This window comes from Staurois parvus, unplaced genomic scaffold, assembly GCF_062004578.1.
Source record: "Staurois parvus isolate SC_StPar_1 unplaced genomic scaffold, SC_StPar_1.0 ptg000488l, whole genome shotgun sequence".
Classification (NCBI taxonomy): Eukaryota; Metazoa; Chordata; class Amphibia; order Anura; family Ranidae; genus Staurois; species Staurois parvus.
Window position 1 is genome coordinate 942,707 of NW_028318284.1, and position 12,307 is coordinate 955,013.

Here is a 12,307-nt window from a genome sequence, read left to right on the forward strand (position 1 = left end):
GATTAGTTACTATGCAGAGCTGCAGAAGATTCTATGTGCAACTGTTTTAGTAAATCTCCCCCAAACTGTCCAATAAAACAGTGGAAAGTGTAAGGTATTGAAATGCCTGTTCAGCTGTATGAATTAACACTAGTAAGATTAGTTTATAATCATGAAAATATGATTCATTTTACCAAAGATCTTCCAAACTTTTTTTCGCTGTGTATATTACAGGAATTGGTTTGCTTTAGCAAAGCAAGGTTAAGTGTTCATTTTGTTACAGTCTTTGTTTTCGGTTTGAACTGCACAAATTCTAAGAAACCTAGACAGGGCTTATCTATTTATCTGTTATTTCTCTGCGTTTGTACAGGTGGCATTTAAAATGTACCTGGGTATCACACCCACTATCACAAACTGGAGCCCAGCGGGTGATGAGTTCTCCCTCATTTTGGAAAACAATCCTCTAGTAGACTTTGTTGAACTGCCAGATAACCATTCCACACTTATATACTCCAACATGCTGTGTGGGGTTCTGCGAGGAGCTCTAGAAATGGTAAGTGACTCTATGAATAATTCTGTATGTGCATCAAGAATCCTGTCTGGTCCCAGACTAATCAAAACCATCATGACTAGGACAAATTGTAGTGTTTCCTCAACAATAAGTTTTCAACCACTATGCATGCCAAAATGATTTTTAACACTTTGTTTTGGACCTTCGGGACCTTATTTGATGTGTTTTTAAAAATAATGCATCATTTTTTATATGATCAATTTTTAATAAAGTATATAAGAGGTATACAAAGAACTTGCATGAATTGTTCAAAACTAAACAGAATGCATTAGGCAGTAGTAGGCGATATAACATGTTGGTAGCATGAACATCTGAAGTAGTGCACTGTACAGCACACAGAGGATGTATAAAGCCAACAGATATCATCTATCCATCATTCATAGCATCCAAGATTAAAAATATACAATTCACACATTTGAAGAAGAGATTAAAAAAAGAGTGATTAGGAAATTTTCAGATAAGTAACAATATGCCTAAGGAGGCGGTCAAACATACACAGTATAGGAGTAAATGCAACATTGAATGCTTTATGATAATACACCGCACATCAGTGGCCATCGGTGTTTGGAGTCTAATTTACTGGGCAAATAATTGACAGGTAGGCTTTTTAATACAGAAGAGACATACTATGTATTTTCCATATTAAAGTATTCTTACCTGTCTGTGCACCGAAATACGTGTGCACAGTGCAAACAGTTTCGGCATCGGAATTGATGTCTTCCCAGCTCAGCCAATCAAAAAGGCCAAAGATGTCAGTCAGACTGGTGAGTATAGTTCTGCTTTCGTTGCTATTGTAGTTTCTTTTTTTTATTACATATCATATGTAATATTAGATACAGGTCCTCTTTATGAAATGTTTCAGAGTTCTTCCAATGTGGCATCTTTGCTTTTGACAGCTCTGACACTTCTGGGTTCAGTCTCAAGCAGAAAGAGATCAGTTATGGATGTTGCCATTCTCTCCAACCACTTTCCATCCTGAATGCCTTCACAGTATCTCTGAAACTTCCTGGAGTGTCAGAGGTTTTGCTTTCCTCAGAGACTTAGCTCACCCTCTCTATCTCTGAGATCATACAAGACTGGCTGTAGCCAGGGAATCCTCGTGCCATCTGCATTCACACTGTTTGTGGATGAGGCTTCCCTGGCCACTGCCAGGGCCATCACTGACATTACGCAGGGCAAGGAGACAACTGGATCTCTCTCAGAGACCCCTAAGTGTCGTAATCTAAGGAACTTTAAAGTAAAAGCACAGGTTCCCTAAATATTTTGTCTGTAAGAGGAGTTTTTCTTGCAGGCTGCACGGTTGGGACAATACTTCAGCATTTAATATATTCAGTTATATATTTTTTTCCTTTCCCATCCAACCTTCATTTATCTTTCTCACATTCATCTGTCTGTCAGCTTTCATTGCAGAACTGTAAAAGTTTACAATGAATATATACTGTATGTACAAACTCTCTTTCAGGTACAGATGGCAGTTGATGTAAAATTTGTTCAAGACACACTAAAGGGTGACAGTGTTACAGAAATCCGAATGAAGTTCATCCGAAGGATTGAAGACAACTTACCTGCAGGAGAGGAATGACAGCAGGAACTATCTCTCAGTTGGCTTTGTTGCTCTCTGAGGGAAAGCATCATTTGTAGCCAACTTTCTGATGTTTCCTTCTTTAGTTTGAGTTTGACACAAAAGTCTTAGATCGACATACTTGATTCTGTACAAATGTTAAAAAAAAAAAAAAAAAAAATTCTTAAATTTTTTTCTCCTTGTGACATATTCTGCCACTTTCTTTTACAATATTCATGAAAGCATATAAGAAACACCTGGAAATATGTGTTTTTCTATTTTTTTTTTTTGTTTTTTTGCTCCTGTGACACCCTTTAAAAGATATCTAGGCATCACAGTCTAAAATGTAAAACAAAAATAAAATAAAAGTTACTTCTCAATGGGAAATTTTAGCCTGGGACAACACAGAAAACAGCCTTGCTGAACTTCACGTCAGAGGTTCCTCCATGATGTCAGAGTCCCCTCCTTCATTTCAAAGGCTACCATATACATGAGACCCCCCCCTCCCTCTTCCTCATCACAGAGTTGCCAGTATATATCAGATTCCCTCATCATATCAGAGCCCTACCTTTTGGCTTTAGCAGGTGGCAGAGGGCTGGGAGGTGGAGAAGGCGCACTTCTGTCTGCCCCTGAATGCTGAGGGTGACCCTACATGCCGCCTGCATTGGATCGTGGTTTTCCAAGGTTTAGTGAGCCAGACACCATCACTATAGCAATGAATGACATTGTGCATCTTGGCCCTAGACATCATTTGTTGTTATGGTTCTGACATGGTTTGGTTCTGCGGAACCCCAGTAGAACCCAGCCAGCACCCTGGTTGAGAAACATTGTAATTCCAGCTGATAGATTATTATTAGCACGTGGGGATATCCAGTTGTGAAAGATCTCTGTGTGACAGTTCAATTCTACATTTCTCATTGAGAAAAGAAAGGAAGTATTGACCTGCACATGTGCTGCTTCTGCTCATCGCATCTCCTTGGGTTCAGGAAAGTGCAGAAGTTTCAGATACGACCTGTTTCTTTTGGTAAGACATCTATCTGGCTGTTGCCAGCCTAATTTTTCAGAGGAAAAAATATTATTCTAAATGTAAGTACCAAATTATTTGATGAGCCATATTTTATTTTTGTGAACTACAATGTACAAGATTGACTCCCGCTCTCCCCAGTTTATGTTCAGTAGGAAAACTAAAAGCATAAAGCAGGATAAGCAGTCACACACTGTTTCTCTTTAGCTGTCATAAACACCAATGCAAGAATGAGCCAGCGGTCTCCCTGTATCTTTATGCATTTCAGGATCCATTTTTAAGGTTCAAGAGTCTAGAAAGTTCTTATACAGCTGTACAAGTAAATTATAACAAAATGGCATTCCATTATTGCAGTGACAACATGGCACATGCTTTAGTTACCCTGTAATTTATAAATATTCAGTGGTTATGAAGCTATTATTATTAACCTAAAAAAGCCAGCTGATGTCAGGCTGGGATAAGATGTGGTTTTACAGAACAGGAGCAGATGAGACCGCCATCTATCTAGTTCTGCTACTGATTTATATACTGAAAGCATTGTTATGGTATTAATCTTCTATTGTCTTGTCAGTTTGTGTTTTACATAATTATTTGTCTAGTATATTTGGAATAAATACATTTTAAAACCATTTGTTATCGTATCTCCAACTGTTCTAATTCATTCCTTACAGTGCTATTGGACATGCTTTTCAAAATGTACCTTTACTTAACCTCTTCCCCTCTGCCCTATAGCAGAAATACTGCTACAGAGTGGCAGGGGTGCGCAAAATCCCCTGTGTGTGTATGTATGTGTGTGTATATATCTAATATAATATAATATATAAATATATATAAATATATATATATATATATATATATATATATACACATATACACTGTTGTGTTCAAAATAATAGCAGTGTGTTGATAAAAGTGAATAAAGCTCAAAATCATTCTAATAGCTTTTATTTCCATACACACAAATGCATTGGGAACACTACACATTCTATTCCAAATCAAAACATGAAGAAAAATATATCAAATTTGTGGTGTTCCTCTAAAAAAAAAATTGAAGAAAAGTGAATATTAGACTGTTCAAAAAAATAGGCGTCTTCTAATTGTAACAGTACTCACAGGTAACTTTAGACCTTCTTTGATCTTCCTGGAGCTGATTGTTGGCTGAGTCCTTGCCATTTTGGCTATTCTTCTATCCATTCGAATGGTAGTTTTTCGCTTTCTTCTACGTCTTTCAGGTTTTGGTTGCCATTTTAAAGCATTTGCAATCATTTTAGCTGAGCAGCCTATCAGTTTATGCACTTCTTTATATGTTTTCCCCTCTCCAACTTTTTAATCAAGGTACGCTGTTCTTCTGAACAATGTCTGGATTGACCCATTTTCCTCAGAATTTCAGAGAGAAATGCACTGTAACCAGCACGTACAACATTTGCTGCCTTCCTTCCTTAAATAAGGGCAATAATTGCCACCTGTTTTTCAAAGAATGTAGTCCTGCTAAGTTATATATACCGCCATTTGTAAACGCTATAACTTTCACGTAAACCCATTAATTTACACGTATTGAGATTTTTTTTTTTTTAGCAAAGACATGCCACAAAATACGTTTTGGTCTAAATTTACGATGAAATTTTGATTTTTAAAAATGTCAAAATACAAAAGGGCTGTTTGTTGATAGGATTGGAATAGAGTAAGGTCTATGTGGGGAAAAAAAGACGTCAATACTGGCTTACTGTTTGGTTTATTTGATGTTATTTTTTTGTTTGTGGAGTTACAGATAAAACATTTTATGCTTAATGCTCTGGGAATAATGCTTTTCTACAATAATTCATTTAAGATGAGGGGAATTTAAATATCTGCCAGATGCTACTGCTCTAATTATGATAGTAAATTTAACTCACAACAATAATAATCAGCTATTACTATCAACAATATATTAGACTCCACAAATGAAAATTATATCATGGAACAGAGAGTTTTTGAGATCCCCATTAAAAAGGATGAAAATATTGTGGTTACGAGCAGATGTAGCTCTACTTCAGGAAATTCTTTTATCAGATGATGATATCCAATGTCTCTGAAAATTATGGGTAGGAGAAGTGATCGGGTCTTGTGTGATAGGGCGTAAGGCAGAACTGACCATTTTATTATGTAAACATTTATCAGACAATCTTACCTCGATAGCTAAAGATCAATCTGGTCATAAACCCACAATTCATTTAGCAATAGCTTCACACACTATTGCAATTACAATACAGAGATCTTTAGGTCTCCCATCAACAATCTCAAAATATCTCCCTTTACATGATAATTGAATGCATCCAATCTGGCATAGATTCTGAAGAATACTTGGAAATCCATAGATTAGGGATGGTGGCATCTATTTTTCATTCAAATCCTTCAGGGATAAAAACTTTTCCAGAAATATATTCAGTTCAATTACCTAGCTGTCATACTCATTACTACAACCAGCTGGTAAAATATGCTACAACCTGAAAAAGGACTCATTCAACATTCACTAATAGATCAAGCAATACAATGTTGGCTATATTCAATATCTGATCTCTATTCACCCTTGAACTTTCAGCTCACACAGTCACAGAGGAACCAGCACCTAAAAATTGGTTTAAAGACTTTCTGGATGATATTATAACTGACAAACTCCTCGAGCAATTTCTGTTGTGGGGGGGGGGGGGGGGGGAGAGATTCAATTTCAACTCATGCATAGAACTTTTATGCCTTTTCTGATAAGCAAAGCTGATCCAATGTTATCTACATGTTCTTGGCGTGGTACATTGCGTCCCGCATTAATTCATTGAACGTGGAACTGTCATGTAATCTCTACATTTTGGGATCAAGTACTTAAAGAGGAGCTCCAGTTCCCTGTGTAAAAATTAAGTCAGCAGCTACAAAAACTGTAGATTCTGACTGCTAATAAATAGCTACTCGCCTGTCCCACGGTGCATAAATAAGCTCACCCCAGCCATTTTCACTTATCTTCTGTCTTTGGTGCTGGCATCTCAACTATACGTACCCGGCTGTGACAGTTTGTGGCTTCACAGCTGTGCTGCACATTGTAAATGGTTGTGCAGTCTTCTGGGACCTGTCGCATGTTCCAGAAGACTGCGTAGGAGATTGGAGTTGAAGTGGGAGGGGGCATCTGTCAAGATCGGTTAACCCCCCCCCCCACACCAAATGTGCCGTTTTGGGTGGAGCTCCACTTTAATTATGTTTTAATTATATGGGAATTACAGTATGTTGCTAGAGATCCTGTGATGTGTGTTTGGATACTATAGACTAACTGATCCAACTTTGCTACCAAGACCAGCATCCATTTCTCCTTTGACTTCATTATGTCTACTTATGGCTCGCAGAGTTAAAATAAAATCCTGGACTTCGCCCTCAGCACCAAAAATTGCCATGATGAAGAAGGAATTTAAATCCCTAATGTACATTGAAAAACTAGACACATGAGTTCAAGCGTTGGTCCTACTAAACGTTTTTTCAACAGGTGGAAAGTCTTCATGGAATTCACCTTATCAGATTCGGAAATAAAGTATCTTTGTTAATGTTACTAATTCAACATACAGAGTGTGTAAAGACTAATTTATCTACATTTAAGCAGATTGAAGTTCAAGTAAATAAACATCCCCTATCTTTGATATATCTTTTTTGAGAGCAAAGATACATTCTATGTTTGTTTTCTTCAGATATATTCTTCCTGATTACTTTTTAGCCGATAGCTTTTGATTGTTTGTTAAATTTTGTTTGTTGTGTTCAGTAAATTTCTGGCACCTCAGATCTAAAAACAAACTTTGGTTTGGGAGGTAACTCATTCAGTCATGCTTAGACCAAGATTGGCAGTAATACCTTTTGTAGGTATAGCTAAATGCCAGCTATGTTGATGTGCTGTCACCAGGATTTCTGATTTACATAGTGTGAGATATCTATAGTATACACAATGTACAATACATCTCTTATTAATGATACATGATGTATCACGACAAAATTATGTTACTTCCCAAAGGTGGCAGTCCTTAACGGGAAGTGGGGGACCAATTCTTAAAGCGAAAATTCCCCTTTTGGGTTGAGCTCCGCTTGAATCAGTTTTTGAATGTTTGTTCGATTTTGTTTTCAAATTGAATTTTGTTTCATTATTTTGGATTCGTTTAAATTCATTATTTTTGTAAATCAGAATTCTGATACTTCCGAATCTCCAAATAATGAAAATAATTCATCTGAAATTCGATGCTCAACATCCAGAATCCCATCTTTATAATTGTTTGTGTTCACATTTGCATGCTCCGTTATATTATACTTCAATGGGGGTGCCTATAAATGCACATCATGTGAGTTTGCTAATGTTTTTGCACATATTTTTCCACTGAAAAATATCTTTCCCCCTCTAGAACTGCTAGGCCCAGTCCAACAAGTAAATATCTGCAGCTTGATAAGCATGCAAAAATACTTGCACAAAGCTTGTAAAATTCAAGTAAAACGCCCCAAAAATACTTCAAAATCACTAGGAATATGCTCACGTGTGAATATAGGCTTATACATTTTAAAGATTCATTTTTCCACAGTGCTTACAGCTACATATGTGAATGCTGGCTTGTTTTAAAGTAATTTTACTGTTATTGTTTCAGAATATGCATTATTAAAGTGGTTCAAAAGGCATAAGGCTTTTACCTCAATGCAATCTCTGCATTAAAGTGGTTTTAAACCTCAGACATGAAATATGAACAAAGGCTATCCCTCTACACTTGTTTCATTCCATAGCACTAAGTATCATTTGTCTGCTTCCTTTAAACCTGTTTAAAGCTGAACTAAAAAAAAGATGCTCCCATGCACTAGGACTGTGCTCGCACTGCGTGGGTCAACTGCTCATATAGCCTAGGGATGAGCAGAAAGCAAATACCCGATCCTTTGATCCTCTGGAAAACGGCGCTCCCCCACAGTCCAGCGGTGGACTGTTCCTGGTCTATGGAACTTGCTCTGTGCGTGATGACATCATGAACAGTCCACTATTCAAGACTTCTGGAGTGTGGGAATGCCAAACCGGTCTTATGCAGGGAGGATCAGTTAAATATATTCTTCCCCCACCCCAAAAAAAAGATGAGCAGTTAACTCATTCAGTGCGGGCACAGACCCACTACATGGGAAAAAGGAGATTTTGCCTGGAGTACAGCTTTAAGTTTACATTCTCTGGGCAGGGGTTTATTTTAATTTAAAATAGTCATTTCATGGTTAAATCTGTTTTTAATAATAGCAATATAAGTAAAGAAATGGATTTAATATTAACACATACATTCGATAAAGTACCATTCAATGGGTAAAATGAGGTGTTAGGTAAGTGCTCATATGTTCTTCCAGAATTTAAAAAGATATTACACTGTTTCTTTTTATATCATTGAGATATATTGCAAGAACTAAAGACTCTCTTTGTGCCTGTGTAACATCTTTGGAAGGAGGAGAAATGGAGTGAAAAACTGGGTTTGTCAGGTCTGGGATGAACACCAAAATGAGATGAAGGCAGGGACGGACTGACCATTTGGAAACTCGGGCAATGCCTGAGGGCCCGGGGTCAGTAGGGGGCCCCATGAGATGCCCCTGGTACCTTTTTCATAGACTTTTTTGAGTTTGGGCAAGGACACGGGCCCCATGATCCCCTATTGCTTGGGGGCCCCATGAGTTGTCAGTCCGCCCCTGTATGAACGGGTAATGTTTTGGAGTAAAGCGGTATTATATAGTAAGTCATAGGGAGAATGAGTTTATAGCCTATCCTGTAAAGAAGGAGATTTGGAGAAAATAACCAATTACTCCAATGGGACATAAATTGCTCATATTTGTCATTACTAATAGCAAGGAGTTCTTTCATGCACGTTATATCATTTAGGGTGTCTATCCATAGGGCCAGCACTACCCCTGGGCAAAATAGGCAGCCACCTAGGGTGCAGCCATGGCTGATGGTTTTTCTATTCTCTGCCATGGCTGAATCTAGGAGGGTGCTGGGGTGGGCTACACCACCCCAGAATTCAGTTGTGCCCCCCTCCACGGGCTGGTTTTTCCATGGACGCTGTGCCTGGTCACTAAGTGCCTTCCCCCATCCCTGCACTCACAGCTGAGACAAGGGGACAGCAGCCTGGAGCAGTGAAGCCCACAAAGAAGAAATGACAGGAGAGAGCCGGGAGGTGTGGGCTGTGCTCTCCTCTTCTGTCAGTGGAGCAATCCTCCATATAATCTATTCCCTGGTTCCCTGCTGAGAGATGAGCGGTCATTGGAGTAGATAGGGATGGGGTAAGCAAACTGTGTACACCCCGATCCAAGAGCGATCCTGTGTCAACCGCTGTATGGAGGATAGCTCCACTGACAGGAGTGAAAGAACAGCAAAACCTGCACCTCTACCTTGTTTCCTGTAAGTTCAAGGTGGGGGAGGGGAAGCTTACAGGTCAGGGGAACTGTACACTGTAAAAAAAAAAAAAAAGGGGGACAATCATTTGTGTTGAGATGAGAGGTTTGTGCAGGAGGGGGGATGGGGGCTATTTTGTTCTGGGAAGGGTAATGGGGATGATGGGGTGGGGATGGAATTTGTGCTAGGAGGAATGGGCTATGAGTAGGAGGGAGGTTTGAGGGGGAAGGGGGGAGATTTGTGCTGAAAAGGGGGGAGGGGGTTGGGTAAGGTGGGAGGATTTTATGCTGGGAAGGTTAATTTGGAGAGGTTTTAGCTAGAGGAGGGATTTGTGGGAATTTATCCTAGGTGGGGGATTGAAGGAAGAGAATTGGTGCTGGGAGGGGGGATTTGGGGGGATCAGTACTGATCACTCCTGTGTCTATTCATCACTGGAGAACAGCAAACATTGTTTACTATTCTTCAGTTTTGTGAATGAATAGGAGTCTCTATACATATTCATTAAAGTACAGTGCAGCTCAGACTTCAGAGAAAATTAAAACGATTTAAAAAAATACACATCGTAAAGCATTGCTCACACAGGGCATACTAAAGCGTACGTCCCAGCAAGGCCATGTTTTCCTGAACATGGATGCACAGGTGTTCCATGCATCCCTGTGCAGGCAATCCCAATGATGCCATTCAGGATGTAGTTTCTGCATGCACACAGTGTCATGTCCTTGAGCTCACACTGTCTGTGTTCGGGGTCGCACACCCTCATGTCAGATTGGGAGCAACGGCTGTGCCTGTGCAGCCACTGCATCCCAATTTACATGAATGGAACTGCCTGCATGGGGATGCTTGGAACACCTGGACATCCCCGTGTGGGTAATACATCCCTCACTGGGCTTACACTCCATGCAAACGAGGCCTTAGCAGGAATTTTGTAAGTTATGTTGTGTTTGTCCACTAATAATGATTTTAGTGTATTTTTAGTGAAAGCTGTAAGGGAAAAAGAGAAATAGAAAAACTGCAAAAATGGTCTGGCCACCTGAGTTTAAAAATGGAGTGCAGGATCTGGCAGTTAAATGGCCAACATTGATTTGTATTGAAATTGCATGTGTTACATCAATTTGTAACACAAAAGGAAGTGAGGTGTGTGTTTCCCTTCACAATGGGATCTATAACCTCAGTGTAGAATAACACAGCGTGGTGTATTGGTGTAACTAAATCACCATATAACAATATCTATGTGTATATTGTTTGAAATGTTCTACAAAAAAGATACACCTAAGTAACATAGTTGAAGGAAAATCAAGTTTGGGAAATGAAAGTATTGGAAGCTTGGCACTGGTTATTTTACAGGCAACCAGAAAAATAACATAGACCAGTTTGTACAGACAGCTATAATTTGTGATGAAATACTTCTTGCCATCAGGGAGCACTGAGTGAGGAAGTTAGACTATGCTAAACATTTGTCAGAATAATTTTCTTTTTGTCTCCAAAGTTCTTGGAACCGTTCTATTACTTTATGAGACTTTACCCTACAATATAATCACACTTTCCTGGCTGCCTTCCCCATATTAATTTACACGTTGTAATTAGTTCAGGCCTCCTATTCTTGTTCTTGAAGCAGCCAAACCTCTTCCTGAAATACATTCGATACATGGCCAAATTATTAGTATTCCTACAGGATATATTAAAAGATCATTTGTCCTCTGGAGAAATGGGTAACCAACAATGTGCCTATGTGAGTCTTGTACCAAAGGGCTCTTTATAGAAAGTGTAATTAGATAACTGTTTTTTTTGACACTGTAAAATGTACTCAGTATGGAACAAGGCCAACATGAACACATAGGACCCACAGTATTCAAATTAATTAAATCAATTTCTGATTGAGAGCAGCAACTAAAGTAACAGGGAGCTTTGGCAGTTACATAAACAACTTGTACAGAGCTGCTTCTATTGTAACTGTTTGCATTAGGATCAGTTAGTGTGGTACATAGCGTTTTAAAAATGGGGCCCTAAGTCTTAATATTTAAGTTTCCTTGGACTCCGAAGTCTCATAAAGTCTCAGAATTTTGCAGACAAAAAAAAATGTATTCTTAAATGTTTAGCATATTCTAACTTCCTCACTCAGTGCTCCCTGGTGTTTCCAGGGACAAGGGCCTCATCCCTACATCCCTGGCCAGGTTGACATGGGAGGGACTTCTCAGAATCTGGAAGCCCTCTCTAAAAAAAAAAAAGAGCCCCCAGATTTCTGTCCCTCCCAGCTACAATATAGAGTACAGGATAGCACGTTATTCACTCACAAAAAAAATAAATCTTAAAACTTACAACACACAAGAAAGTCTTTTGCCAAAAATAAAAAAGTCCCATAATGTAAGTCCATCCAATTCAATCATGTCCTGCGATGTAGATCTATTGTCAAACAGGCAACACGAACATGATGACTCGCATATCTCTCCAGCTGCATGTTGTGAGTGGCCATTCCCTGTCTCTGGTGGTCATATTTGGTCTAGGACATCACCTGGGATCCCCTTGCCATGTTTACAAATATAAGCCCTCATTTACCAGTGGTAGTTTTATTTTTAATAAATGTCACTTTTGTACTGAAGTACATCCAACAGGGGCACCACTTCACATGCTAGTTTAACCACTTGACCACCAGAAGGTTTTACCCCTTTCATGACCAGGTCATTTTTTTGCTATTTAGCACTGTTCTACTTTAACTGGTATTTGCATGGTCATTCAACACTGTACCCAAATGAAATCTGTATTATTTTTTCACAC

The 12,307-nt window shown here is 38.9% G+C and overlaps 1 protein-coding gene across 1 annotated transcript in view; it reads left to right on the forward strand.

Moving 5' to 3' along the window:
- The window catches only part of TRAPPC3 (trafficking protein particle complex subunit 3), a 62,895-nt gene extending 59,131 nt beyond the window's left edge, over positions 1–3,764 (forward strand). The window contains exons 4-5 of the mRNA XM_089689648.1: positions 350–532; positions 2,013–3,764. Coding sequence (XP_089545774.1) covers positions 350–532; positions 2,013–2,132 — 303 coding nt within the window. The 3' untranslated portion in view covers positions 2,133–3,764. The remainder of the gene's footprint in view (positions 1–349; positions 533–2,012) is intronic.
- The last annotated feature ends 8,543 nt before the right edge of the window (positions 3,765–12,307 follow it).